Source organism: Notolepis coatsorum, assembly GCF_963971535.1.
Source record: "Notolepis coatsorum genome assembly, chromosome: 2".
In the NCBI taxonomy this organism is placed as follows: Eukaryota; Metazoa; Chordata; class Actinopteri; order Aulopiformes; family Paralepididae; genus Notolepis; species Notolepis coatsorum.
Window position 1 is genome coordinate 147,140,358 of NC_140166.1, and position 15,042 is coordinate 147,155,399.

The 15,042-nt window shown below is 46.2% G+C and overlaps 1 protein-coding gene across 1 annotated transcript in view; it reads left to right on the forward strand.

The window, feature by feature from the left end:
- Window positions 1–15,042, forward strand: part of LOC311223559 (CUB and sushi domain-containing protein 3-like) — a gene marked incomplete at both ends in the record, with an annotated part of 752,195 nt that overhangs the window by 230,879 nt on the left and 506,274 nt on the right. Inside the window, 1 exon segment of the mRNA XM_084308339.1 lies at window positions 8,018–8,209. Coding sequence (XP_084164465.1) covers window positions 8,018–8,209 — 192 coding nt within the window.

Consider the following 15,042-nt stretch of genomic DNA (forward strand, 5'->3'; position numbering starts at 1 on the left):
TTTGTTAGAAGTGGTCTACGTTTTACAATACGTGGTCTACGTGTTACAATACGTGGTCTAGGTGTTATAATAAGTGGTCTACAATATGTTACAATAAGTGGTCTACATGTTACAATACGTGGTCTACATGTTACAATACGTGGTCTACGTGTTACAATACGTGGTCTAGGTGTTATAATAAGTGGTCTACAATATGTTACAATAAGTGGTCTACATGTTACAATACGTGGTCTACATGTTACAATAAGTGGTCTTACATGTTACAATACGTGGTCTACATGTTACAATAAGTGGTCTACATGTTACAATAAGTGGTCTACATGTTACAATAAGTGGTCTACATGTTACAATAAGTGGTCTACATGTTACAATAAGTGGTCTACATGTTACAATAAGTGGTCTACATGTTACAATAAGTGGTCTACATGTTACAATAAGTGGTCTACATGTTACAATAAGTGGTCTACATGTTACAATAAGTGGTCTACATGTTACAATAAGTGGTCTACATATTACAATAAGTAGTCTATATATTACAATAAGTGTCTACATGTTACAATAAGTGGTCTACATGTTACAATAAGTGGTCTACATGTTACAATAAGTGGTCAATAAGTGGTCTACATGTTACAATAAGTGGTCTACATGTTACAATAAGTGGTCTACATATTACAATAAGTGTCTACATGTTACAATAAGTGGTCTACGTGTTGCAATACGTGGTCTACATGTTATAATAAGTGGTCTACATGTTATAATAAGTAGTCTATATATTATAATAAGTGGTCTACATGTTACAATAATGGCGCTTTTCCACTGCATGGTACCTACTCTACTCTACTCTACTCTACTCTATTCTACTCGCTTTAGGTACCTGGTACTTTGTTCCTTTTCCACTGCAGGTACTAAAATAAAGTACTCAGTTTGTCTCCGTGTGGGGAGGCGGGGCTGCTGGTGTACAGCTGAGAGCTCCATAGCTCTGTGAGAGCTCCAGCATAGCTATGTCCGTGAGCTAGTAGGCGCAAGCCAGAGTAAAACACAGTTTTCAATCAATCAATCAATAACAACATTAACGAGACTCTCGTTGTGTCTATTCTGCGTTAACGTTAGCATTAGGCTAACAAGCTGTAATGTTACCAGTCGCGTCTATTTGCTAACGTTAGCATTAGGTAATAACCGGTTTAAAATGGATGGTGATTACCTCACGTTGTGTCTATTCTACTAGCATTAACGTTACTCATACAAACAATCAATAGCGAGTTATATTGATCACGCTATGTACGATAGCCATGCTAAAACGCTAGCACAACATAAGCTTAAGCCTTAAGTTAACAAGTCAGCGATCTTTTTGCGAGACTAAACTCTCCGCTCGGTGGCAAATTGTGTTGATGTCGGTTTTGTTTCATCAATAAATGAGGCAGAATACACAGTGACTGTATCCTTTTTTATTGCACTAGTTTCGTGCTGCAAACATACATATGACGTTCTACGCGAGCCATTCAAGATGGCGGCTTTCTGTTTTTGTTCAGACTCTCCAAACAGTGACACGTCTCTCTTCTGACCAATCAGTGGTCTGCAGTGTTTCACGTGACTTTTCTGGTACCAGTTCTACTCGCTTGGCTCGCGCTAAGAACCAGGACAGAGCAGGGACTAAAAAAGTACCCAGAAAGTACAGAAAAAGTACCTGGTACCAGGTACTTTGGTAATGGAAAACCGAAAATACAGAGTAGAGTAGAGTAGAGTAGAGTAGGTACCATGCAGTGGAAAAGCGCCATAAGTGGTCTACATGTTACAATAAGTGGTCTACATGTTATAATAAGTGGTCTACGTGTTGCAATACGTGGTCTACATGTTATAATAAGTGGTCTACGTGTTGCAATACATGTTCTACATGTTATAATAAGTGGTCTACATGTTACAATAAGTGGTCTACATATTACAATAAGTAGTCTATATATTACAATAAGTGTCTACATGTAAACATAATAGCTGATATAGAGTGTCTGGTCAGTATCATGGGTCTCCCAGTCCCTCCACTCTGCAGTAAACAGCCATGACTGATATAGTGTCTGGTCAGTAACATGGGTCTCCCAGTCCCTCCTGCTCTGCAGTAAACAGCCATCACTGATATAGAGTGTCTGGTCAGTAACATGGGTCTCCCAGTCCCTCCACTCTGCAGTAAACAGCCATCACTGATATAGAGTGTCTGGTCAGTAACATGGGTCTCCCATTCCCTCCACTCTGCAGTAAACAGCCATGACTGATATAGTGTCTGGTCAGTAACATGGGTCTCCCAGTCCCTCCACTCTGCAGTAAACAGCCATCACTGATACAGAGTGTCTGGTCAGTAACATGGGTCTCCCAGTCCCTCCACTCTGCAGTAAACAGCCATCACTGATATAGTCAAGTCAAGTCAAGTCAAGTCAAGAGTTTTAATTGTCACGGCATACAGGTATACAATGAAATGCGGGTGGTCTTGCCCGCAACGATGTGCAATACAGTGGTACAACATATAATAGAATCAAAAAATGAAAAAACAACATTGTGCAGTAAACAGGTAACAGGTAACATGGAGTGACATCTCGGTATCTGTACATAGTTATTTACAGAGCATATGGGACATGCTAGTTAGCTTTGGTAGTGCAATACACTGTTCCTGTTATTCTAATTTAAAGTGTCCTTTCCTTTTGGCCATAAGTGTGCGTGTGTGCGACATGAGTGTGTGCCCGCTCATGTTAAAGTGTTAAGTGGCTGCTCGTGTGTGAGCGTGCACAGCGTGCGTGTCGTGTGTGTGTTCATGTGTGCTTGTGTGTGGATAGTTCAATGTTCTGAGCACTCAATGTTCATTGTTCAGGGCTCTGATGGCCTGGGGGAAGAAGCTGAGCCTAAGCCGCTCTGTCCTAGTAGCTGGGGTTCGCAGGCGTCTGCCTGACCTCAGCAGCTGGAACAGGCTGTTATTGGGGTGGTGAGGGTCTTTCATTATCCTGCAGGCTCTGGATGTGCACCTCTTGTTGTATAGAACCTGCAGGGGGGGTAGTGCAATACCTGTGGTACGCTCGGCTGAGCACACCACTCTCTGTAGGGCCTTCTTGTCCTGTGCCGTGCTGTTTCCATACCAGGCAGTGATGTTTCTCTACAGCTCCTGAGTAGAAGGACTGGAGTATCTTCCCCGATACTCTGAACTTCCTTAACTGTCTCAGGTGGTAGAGGCGCTGTTTCGCCTTCTTTACTACTGTGTCTATGTGTGTTGACCATGTCAGGTCCTCTGAGATGTGGACCCCCAGGTACTTAATGCTGCTCACCCTGTCCACGGTAGCCCCGTTAATCATCAGTGGTGTGTGCGTCTCCTGCTGTCCTCTCCTATAATCCACGATCAGCTCCTTGGTTTTACCAATGTTCAGGAGCAGGCTGTTGTCCTGGCACCAGCGTTCCAGTACCTCAACCTCCTCCCGGTAGGCCTTCTCGTCGTTGTCCGAGATCAGCCCCACCACCACCGTGTCGTCTGCGAACTTCACTATGGAGTTGGAGCTGAACTTGGCCACACAATCGTGTGTGTAGAGTGAGTACAGCAGGGGGCTCAGAACACATCCCTGGGGGGACCCGATGCTCAGGGTGATGGTGTTGGAGGTCTGACCCCCCACCCTGACCGCCTGCGGTCTTTCGCTCAGAAAGTACAGTACCCAGGCGCTCAGGGCGGAGCTCAGACCTAGCTCGATAAGCTTGTCCACGAGTCTGGTGGGGACTATGGTGTTGAACGCTGAGCTGTATTCAATGAACAACAGTCTCACATAGCCCCCCTTCTGACGGTCAAGGTGCGAGAGGGTGCTGTGCAGTACCTGGGAGACCGCGTCGTCGGTGGACCTGTTTGTCCAGTATGCAAATTGCATAGGGTCCATATCACTGGGGAGGGAGGCACAAATGTGGTCCTTGACCAGCCTCTCGAAACATTTCATGACCACAGAGGTGAGTGCCACCGGTCTGTAGTCATTTGGACATGTTGGGGAGGGTTTCTTCGGTACAGGGATGATGGTAGACATCTTGAAGCAGGCAGGGACCACTGACTCCGCCAGGGATTGATTAAATATGGCGGTGAACACTGGGGCCAGCTGGTTGGCACAGGACTTGAGTATGCATCCTGTTATGCCATCTGGGCCAGCAGCCTTCCTGGTGTTCACCTGCATAAATGCTCTTCTCACACTGTGTTCCGACAACGAGAGAGCGTCCCCGCCCCCCCGCGGTTGCCCCCCCTCCACAACAGCCGGCGCGCCAGTGACGTCACTAGCCGGAGAGCCAGCAGCGCCACTGTCTACACCAAACCGAGCGTAGAAGATGTTGAGCTTGTCCGCGAGGGAGGCGTCGTCGCTCCCCATTGAGGGGGCGCTGACTTTATAGTCAGTTATTGTCTTCAGTCCCTGCCATAATCCTCTTGTGTCGTTTTGTGCCATTTGTGTCTCCAGTTTGTCAGCATATGTCCTCTTAGCAAGTTTAACAGCCTTGCGTAGAGTATAGACTGAAGCCTTATACTCCTCCATGTTTCCTGACTCTCTACCCAGGTTGTAGGCGGTGGTGCGAGAGTTCAGAGCTGCTCTAATAGTGCTGTCCACCCACGGTTTCTGGTTTGGGAAAACCCGCACCGTTTTCCTGGGGACAATACCATCAGCTATTGTTGTAATGTAGCTCACCACTGTGTCTGCGAGCTCGCTGACGTCACTGGCGCTTCCTTTGAACATATCCCAATCCGTATCTGTAAACACGTCCTGGTTGTAGGGAGGATAGAAGCCCATCACATGTCCCCTCCGATACATGTGGAGGCAGCCAGTCACATCTTTTCACCTGCCAGCGCGGACTCTCATTGGCGAGGAGTAACGTGTAGGAGGCTCACACTGCCCCCACAATTTTCCTGTCTTTGCTGTGGAAGCGCCCTGACCGACCTGTAGGAGTCGCTGACGAGACTACCACCCTTCGACTCCCCTCCCGCTAACTCTGCCAATTGAGTCAGTATGACGACCGTCCCAAGCCGGAGGCAACGCCGACAGCCGGATTCGAGACCGGTGTCTCTTGTGTTGGTGACGAGTGCTATGTCCGCTGCGCCACCCAGCCACCTCCTACTGTGAAGTTATTATAGTCAAATGTTATTAAAAATGGCACAGCTGCTCATGTGCTGTCATGCCAGGAGTTCAGCACCCCTCTCCACTGGACAGCTCCCTCTAAACATGGTGTTCAGCACCCCTCTCCACTGGACAGCTCCCTCTAAACATGGTGTTCAGCACCCCTCTCCACTGGACAGCTCCCTCTAAACATGGTGTTCAGCACCCCTCTCCACTGGACAGCTCCCTCTAAACATGGTGTTGCTGCTACAGCTGGGCTGCACCAGATCTGATTGAGGGTGTGTAGTTAGAAGATGTAGAGCGGAGGGGTCTTGAGGGTGTGTAGTTAGAAGATGTAGAGCGGAGGGGTCTTGAGGGTGTGTAGTTAGAAGATGTAGAGCGGAGGGGTCTTGAGGGTGTGTAGTTAGAAGATGCAGAGCGTAGGGGTCTTGAGGGTGTGTAGTTAGAAGATGTAGAGCGGAGGGGTCTTGAGGGTGTGTAGTTAGAAGATGTAGAGTGTAGGGGTCTTGAGGGTGTGTAGTTAGAAGATGTAGAGCGGAGGGTTCTTGAGGGTGTGTAGTTAGAAGATGTAGAGCGGAGGGTCTTGAGGGTGTGTAGTTAGAAGATGTAGAGCGGAGGGGTCTTGAGGGTGTGTAGTTAGAAGATGCAGAGCGTAGGGGTCTTGAGGGTGTGTAGTTAGAAGATGTAGAGCGGAGGGGTCTTGAGGGTGTGTAGTTAGAAGATGTAGAGCGGAGGGGTCTTGAGGGTGTGTAGTTAGAAGATGCAGAGCGTAGGGGTCTTGAGGGTGTGTAGTTAGAAGATGTAGAGCGGAGGGGTCTTGAGGGTGTGTAGTTAGAAGATGTAGAGCGGAGGGGTCTTGAGGGTGTGTAGTTAGAAGATGCAGAGCATAGGGGTCTTCAGGGTGTGTAGTTAGAAGATGTAGAGCGGAGGGGTCTTGATGGTGTGTAGTTAGAAGATGTAGAGCGGAGGGGTCTTGAGGGTGTGTAGTTAGAAGATGTAGAGCGGAGGGGTCTTGAAGGTGTGTAGTTAGAAGATGCATAGCGTAGGGGTCTTGAGGGTGTGTAGTTAGAAGATGTAGAGCGGAGGGGTCTTGAGGGTGTGTAGTTAGAAAATGTAGAGTGTAGGGGTCTTGAGGGTGTGTAGTTAGAAGATGTAGAGCGGAGGGGTCTTGAGGGTGTGTAGTTAGAAGATGTAGAGCGGAGGGGTCTTGAGGGTGTGTAGTTAGAAGATGTAGAGCGGAGGGGTCTTGAGGGTGTGTAGTTAGAAGATGCAGAGCGTAGGGGTCTTGATGGTGTGTAGTTAGAAGATGTAGAGCGGATGGGTCTTGAGGGTGTGTAGTTAGAAGATGTAGAGTGTAGGGGTCTTGAGGGTGTGTAGTTAAAAGATGTAGAGCGGAGGGGTCTTGCGGGTGTGTAGTTAGAAGATGTAGAGCGGAGGGGTCTTGAGGGTGTGTAGTTAGAATATGTAGAGCGGAGGGGTCTTGAGGGTGTGTAGTTAGAAGATGCAGAGCGTAGGGGTCTTGAGGGTGTGTAGTTAGAAGATGTAGAGCGGAGGGGTCTTGAGGGTGTGTAGTTAGAAGATGCAGAGCGTAGGTGTCTTGAGGGTGTGTAGTTAGAAGATGCAGAGTGTAGGGGTCTTGATGGTGTGTAGTTAGAAGATGCAGAGTGTAGGTGTCTTGAGAGTTTGTAGTTAGAAGATGCAGAGTGTAGGGGTCTTGAGGGTGTGTAGTTAGAAGATGCAGAGTGTAGGGGTCTTGAGGGTGTGTAGTTAGAATATGTAGAGCGGAGGGGTCTTGAGGGTGTGTAGTTAGAAGATGCAGAGATTAGGGGTCTTGAGGGTGTGTAGTTAGAAGATGCAGAGTGTAGGGGTCTTGAGGGTGTGTAGTTAGAAGATGTAGAGCGGAGGGGTCTTGAGGGTGTGTAGTTAGAAGATGTAGAGCGGAGGGGTCTTGAGGGTGTGTAGTTAGAAGATGCAGAGCGTAGGGGTCTTGAGGGTGTGTAGTTAGAAGATGCAGAGTGTAGGGGTCTTGAGGGTGTGTAGTTAGAAGATGTAGATTGTAGGGGTCTTGAGGGTGTGTAGTTAGAAGATGCAGAGCGTAGGGGTCTTGAGGGTGTGTAGTTAGAAGATGCAGAGTGAAGGGGTCTTGAGGATGTGTAGTTAGAAGATGCAGAGCGTAGGGGTCTTGAGGGTGTGTAGTTAGAAGATGCAGAGCGTAGGGGTATTGAGGGTGTGTAGTTAGAAGATGCAGAGCGTAGGGGTCTTGAGGGTGTGTAGTTAGAAGTTGTAGAGTGTAGGGGTATTGAGGGTGTGTAGTTAGAAGATGCAGAGTGTAGGGGTATTGAGGGTGTGTAGTTAAAAAATGCAGAGCGTAGGGGTCTTGGGGGTGTGTAGTTAGAAGATGCAGAGCGTAGGGGTCTTGAAGGTGTGTAGTTAGAAGATGCAGAGCGTAGGGGTCTTGAGGGTGTGTAGTTAGAAGATGCAGAGCATAGGGGTCTTGAGGGTGTGTAGTTAGAAGATGCAGAGCGTAGGGATCTGAGGGTGTGTAGTTAGAAGATGCAGAGTGTAGGGGTCTTGATGGTGTGTAGTTAGAAGATGCAGAGCGTAGGGGTCTTGAGGGTGTGTAGTTAGAAGATGTAGTGCGTAGGGGTCTTGAGGGTGTGTAGTTAGAAGATGTAGAGCGTAGGGGTCTTGAGGGTGTGTAGTTAGAAGATGTAGAGCGTAGGGGTCTTGAGGGTGTGTAGTTAAAAGATGTAGAGCGTAGGGGTCTTGAGGGTGTTTAGTGTGTATGTGCTTATCCGCTATTGTGGTTCAAAATGACAACCTGTTCTTCTACCATTCTCCCCCCCCCCCCCACCCCCACCCCTTTCTTCCTCTTCCTCCTCCCACTCCCTCTCCTCTTCCTCATCCAGGTTTTGAACTGTCCCACTGCGATGATCCAGGCGTGCCTCAGTTTGGGTTCAAAGTGAGCGACCAGGGTCATTTCACTGGCAGTGCCATCACGTACGGCTGCGACCAAGGTTACACCCTGCACGGCAGTGGCATACTGAAGTGCATGACTGGAAACAGAAGGGCATGGGACAACCACCTCCCCTCATGCATAGGTAATCTCTCTCTCTCTCACACACTCTGTCTACCTGTCTCTCTTTTTATCTCTCTATCTTGCTCTCTTCCTCTCTGTCTACATGTATCTCTCTCTTTCTCTCTCTATCTCCCTCTCTTGCTCTCTCCCTCTCTGTCTACATGTATCTCTCTCTCTCTCTCTCTCTCTCTCTCTCTCTCTCTCTCTCTCTCTCTCTCTCTCTCTCTCTCTCTCTCTCTCTCTCTCTCTCTCTCTCTCTCTCTCTCTCTCTCTCTCTCTCTCTCTCTCTCTCTCTATGTCTCTCTCTCTCTCTCTCTCTATCTCTCTCTCTCTGTCTCCATCTCTCTCTCTACATGTCTCTCTATCTATCTCTCTCACACACTGTCTACCTGTCTCGCTCGCTCTCTCTCTATATGTATCTCTCTTTCTCTCTCTGTCTACCTCTCTCTCTCCCTCTCCCTATCCCTCTCTTTCTACATGTCTCTCTCTCTTATATCCCTCTCTCTCTTTCTCTCTCCCTCTATCTCTCTCTCTCTCCCCCTCTCTCTGTCTACATGTCTCTTTCTCTCTCTATCTCCCTCTCTCTCTACATGTCTCTCTCTATATCTCTCTCACACACTGTCTACCTGTCTCGCTCGCTCTCTCTCTATATGTATCTCTCTTTCTCTCTCTGTCTACCTTCCTCTCTCTCTCTCCCTATCCCTCTCTTTCTACATGTCTCTCTCTCTTCTATCTCTCTCTCTCTTTATCTCTCCCTCTATCTCTCTCTCCAGTTCAAGTTCAAGTTCTTTAATAGTTGTCATACAGAAGTACAGAATACTTTCATACAAAATGCTTCTTACTGTTACGCTCCAGAGACTGTGCTACACAAGATAGTATCAAATAACATAATAACATAATATAGCATGAATTTAGAAGAAGAAAATGAGGTCACAGTGTTCGGTATAGACATATGTACAATGTTCTGAGTTACCATATAATATACAATACACAATACTATGCAGTGTACTAATGTACAGTACTATCTAGTGCAAAGCAGAAATGGGATGAGGTACAATTTTAGGTACAATTTACAGTAAGGTGTACGAGTTGTAGTGCAATCCTTCATCCATAAATATAAAGTGTGGGGAGTGGGTGCTACAGTGTATTTGTTTAAAGTGGGTGTGTGCTATAAGTGTGTGGAGTGGGTGCTACAGTGTGTTTGTTTAAAGTGAGTGTGTGCGTGTGGATGTGTGTGCTATGTGCGTTTGGTGGTTGTTGTTGTGTAGTGTTCATTCATTGTTCGTTTAGCAGCCTGATGGCCTGGGGATAGAAGCTTCTTCTGAGTCTTTCTGTGCTCGCCTTGAGACTCCTGTATCGCTTGCCTGACCGCAGCAGTTCAAAGAGGCAGTTGTTCGGGTGACTGGAGTCTTTAATGATTCTCTTAGCCTTGCCCTTGCAACGCTTGTAGTAAATGTTCTGGAGGGTGGGGAGCCCCCCTCCAATTGTGCGTTCGGCTGAACGTGTCACTCTTTGTAGTCTGCTTTGGTCTTGTGCAGTGCTATTCCCAAACCAGGAGGTGATGTTGCCGGTCAAGATGCTCTCTATTGTACATGAGTAGAAGTTCTTAAGGATCTTCTGGCTGACTTGGAACTTCCTTAGGCGCCTGAGGAAGTAGAGGCGTTGTCGTGCCTTCTTCACAACACTGTTAATGTGTGTGGTCCATGTCAAGTCCTCGGATATGTAGGCTCCGAGGTACTTAAAGCTGTTGACTCTCTCAACCGGTGCCCCGTCGATGCTGAGGGGGCTGTAGTCCTTGACCCCCGACCTCCTGAAGTCCACAATCATCTCCTTTGTTTTGCTGACGTTCAGGGAGAGGCTGTTTTCCTGGCACCATCCCGCCAGGACCTTGACCTCTTCCAGGTAGGCCCTCTCGTCGTTGGCAGAGATCAGGCCCACCACCACTGTGTCGTCAGCAAATTTGACGATTGTATTGCTACTCCGCTGAGCCACACAGTCGTGTGTGTACAGGGAGTAGACTCTATCCCCCTCTCTCTGTCTACATGTCTCTTTCTCTCTCTATATCCCTCTCTGTCTACATGTCTCTCTCTCTCTCTCTCTCTCTCTCTCTCTCTCTCTCTATCTCTCTCTCTATCTCTCTCACTCTCTCTCTCTCTCTCCCTCTCTCTCTATCTCTCTATCTCTCTCTCTCTCTCTCTCTCTCTCTCTCTCTCTCTCTCTCTCTCTCTCTCTCTCTCTCTCTCTCTCTCTCTCTCTCTCTCTCTCTCTCTGTTGCTGAAGTCATTATTATTCAGTCCATGTGCATCGTCAACATTGCTATGCTCTGTGTTAATCCAAAGGATTTAGTCCTACATGATTTCCACTTAATTGGCCTGTGTTGAGAGAGAGGAGGCCTTGTCATGTAGTGAGAGAATACAAATGGCTGTGATGTTACAGTGTGAGTTAATTGATCTCTGTGTGAGTCATCAATGTTTAAGTAAGAGCTTATGTTGACTAGCAAGCTTAAATTTGATTAGATTAAAATGTATTGTCATTATACAGCACAAGTACAGTACAACCAATATAAGTTTGGCATCCAACCAGAGTACAAATGTAACATAAAAGTACAATAATAATATACAATGTACAGGTGATTAAACTGGGTATACAATATAAAAAATTAGTAATAGTGCTAATCAGATGTATGTACAGAGTTGTATTAGTATGTACAGTGATACAGGTATAAAGACACTTTGGTAGTAAGTCATACTGGCCAGCAGTGTAACTAGTAAGAGTAGGTAATATATATAGTATCCACTAGGCGTGTAACGGTATGCGTATTCGTCCCGCGACTTCACAGTACGGACGTCACGGTTCGGTACATCCAGCCATACAACTAATACGTCTCATACGACACTAGGTGAAACTAGGGTTGCACATTTTACAAATGTATGCTCAATATCTTTACTTTTACTTTACACTGGCTTACTAACAGTCTTAACACAGAAGGGCATTCATTTAACGTTGAATATCAAGCTTGTATTGCCACATTTAGATGATGAATAAAACGTTGAACCTTGTAAAGGTATGATGACAAGCGGCTGTTTCTCCTCCCCTCCCCTCCGCGTGTAGCTTTATGCCAAGCAAGCAGTGCAAAAATTTCCCGTAGTGGCATGCAGTAATGCGCCTTTCATTTTCCGCCGCCCAGCGCCCAGGTCGCGCGGAAATAGGCTGTCTATTGCCATTCTCTTTGACAAACTCTAACCTTAACCAGCTCCTTAACAACGCCTAAACTTAACCGTTCTAACCTTAACCAACTCCGAAACCATGCCTAACCTTAACCATAGAAATTATATTGCCATTCTCTTTGACAAACTCTAACCTTAACCAGCTCCTTAACAGCGCCTAAACTTAACCGTTCTAACCTTAACCAACTCCGAAACAATGCCTAACCTTAACCTTAACCTTAACCATGCCTAACCTTAACCGGCGAAATAACCTTAACCGGCGAAATAATACACGTTAAAAAAAAATCACGTTAAAAAATATTTTCGATGGGATTCGAACTCGCCAGCAAACAAGCCATAGGATCCACAGCCATGTGTCCTTGCCAATTGAGCTATTGGTAGATACTGAATAAGGGGCGGTGACTTATATATATTGAGCTCCGCTCAAGGCGGGATCTCATGCGCATGCGCGGGCACCTCGCGCGAGCACGCCGGCGCACGCACGCACCTGAGCGAGCACGCCGCCGCCGGTGCACGCACGGTAGCATTTGTCTGAAAAGATGGGCGCTTTACCGCACTAGCGTGCGGTGACGAATGCGGAAGCATTTTTGCACTGCTTGCTTGGCATTAACGTACAGGCCTCCCCTCCCCTCCCCTCCCCTCCCCTCCCCTCCCCTCCCCTCCCCTCCCCTCCCCTCCCCTCCCCTTACTACAGGTGTGCTTGAAATAAAACCATGAATGAATGATATGTTTGTAACACAGCAGGGTCATTACAATAGGCTGACAATGTTTATCGTTTTCTTGTTCGCCTAATAATGCTAACCAATGGAAATACACACACACACACACACACACACACACACACACACACACACACACACACACACACACACACACACACACACACACACACACACACACACACACACACACACACACATACACACCAACTTTATTCTGCACTACTTTCCCCTCACAGCTGATCCGAGAAAGAAACTAAGACCTGCAAACATACTTTTGCTGATCTGGACTGGTCTTCTGAGCTCCTCTCCAGTCGAGCTGCGGTGTTTAAATCCAAAATATTTATAAATCCTCTGCCATTGTTGTGTAACATAGCATCTCTTCTCTAGAGTCTTCTTTCTCTGCTTCACGTGAAGTTAAATCTACTCTAGAAGTGAAACTGAAACTTGTGGACTTTAGGAGGTCGGGGGTCAGGGACTACAGCCCCCTCAGCATCGACGGGGCACCGGTCGAGAGAGTGAACAGTTTTAAGTACCTCGGAGTCCACATATCCGAGGACTTGACATGGACCACGCACATTGACAGTCAAGAAGGCACGACAATGCCTCTACTTCCTTAGGCGCCTAAGGAAGTTCAACGTGAGTCAGAAGATCCTTAACACTATGATCGCCGCGGACGAGTTTTCACGTCATTCCTAGCTATGCTCATTCTGCCGAGGACGCCGTAACTCGTCTTTGATGTCAATATTTCAAAAATCTGTCATCGAAATCATATTTCCTTTCCGGAGCCCTGAGACACACTGCTGATCTCCTCTCAACTCTCTAGCGGTTCAAGAGCGCCATCTGGTGGCCGATCGGCAGATCGCCAACCGGAAATTAACCTTTGAACCGGTAGTGCTCATCCATATGTGGTCCGGCCACTCGCTATCGTTAGAGAGACTCCGTATTGACACAGTGAACATCGATCGGTGCAAATAACTCGAAAAAAACAACATGATTTGGACGTATATACTATTATACAACCTGGAAATGGATTGGGCATTTCTCGATCCCATAATAGAAAAAATTCTGTTCCACGCTCATCTGCCAGCGGCGCGAGGAAGCCACGGTAAGATTCAGCGTTATTTTCTAACGTCTTCTATACTAACTGATCTGATGAACATATGACCCACTCTGGATGAATCATCTAACGCTGCCCACGGAATTATAAACGATCCCCCGCCCATCCGGTCATCATCAGATGATGCGTAGAAACTTCTAGAACCACGTCCAGTTGACATTTTTTATCTCGCACAGATTCCTACCAAACTGTATTTGATCATCAATATAATGCATTTAGGGCTATAAATCACGTTCTGAAGAAAGCTGCAGAAAACGATAAAAACATACTTATACTTTAGACCATATTTTAGTATGAATATGTGAATGAAAAAGTTTAACGTTGCTACACCCTGGCCTGAACAATACATATAGGACATTGAATGGGCCATAATAATGGCAATATAGCAATAGAATTTAAAAAGGTATAGCCCTGCAAAGAAGGGGAACTTCTCCATAGACAAATAGAGCTGGCGAGGGATGGTAAATTATGAATTTAACCCATGGCGATTAAAGTGGTAAGAACTTCTACTCATGCACAATAGAGAGCATCCTGACTGGTAACATCACCTCCTGGTTTGGGAATAGCACCGCACAAGACCGTAGAAGACTACAGAGAGTGGCCCGTTCAGACATTTACAACAAGTGTTGCAAGAATAAGGCCAAGAGAATAATAAATAACTCTAGCCACCCAAACAACTGCCTCTGTGAACTGCTGCGGTCAGGCAAGCGATACCGGAGTCTCATGGCAAGCACAGAGAGACTCAGAAAGAGCTTCTATCCCCAGTCCATCAGGATGCTCAATGACAATTAACACTATGTAACAAACCATCAAACACACTCACAGCACACACATCCACACGCACACATCCACACGTACACACTCACTTTAAATAAACAACCCACTGTAGCACCCACTTTACACACTTTAGACACTAACACTTTATATTTATTGGCAACTCATTGCACATAGCCAAGCCTTGCACCTTACCTTACCACCACAAGGTGGCACCACAAGCTACCTCATCCCATTTATATTGTAATGTAACTACTCTGCATTGTATATTGTACATATGTATATTGAACATTTTTGTCTTGTTTACACTTGTTTAAGTACTTGACTCTCTATTTTATACGTATTATACTTTTTGTAATTATCTATTTTTACCTAGCACACTCTCAGGAGCAAAACAGAAAGAAGCATTTCATACAAAGTATCCTGTATTTCTGTATGACAACTAATAAAGAAACTTGAAAAAGCATACACCGGTGGGCAATTCATTCATTACTCAAGTCGATTCCTGAAGACAGAATGACACTGTTATCACTGACTGACTACCGCAGCAAGCCTGGCAAGCCTAGGTGGAACTAAGTGTAACTTAATACAAAAAAATGATATTTAATAATAATAATTATAATAAACATATAATAATCATAAATATTGTTTTCCTGTTGTACCGAACTTACCGAACCGTTTTGTGTACCGTTACACCCCTAATATCCACATATATGTCAAAAGGATTACATGCAGGTATGTACAGACAGATGTGGATAAATATCTATATACAGTACACAGTAAGGGGTAGATCATCTGGTAATCCAGAGGTTCTTGGTTCGATTCCCACTCCTCCCGGGCAGCGTGTCGACGTGTCCTTGAGCAAGACACTGACTTAACCCCTAACTGCTCCCGATGAGCAGGTTGGCACCTTGCATGGTCACCTCTGCCGTCGGTGTGTGAACGTTCGAGTGAATGGGTGAATGTGAGGTACAAATTACAAAGTGCTTTGGATAAAAGTACCATATAAATGTAG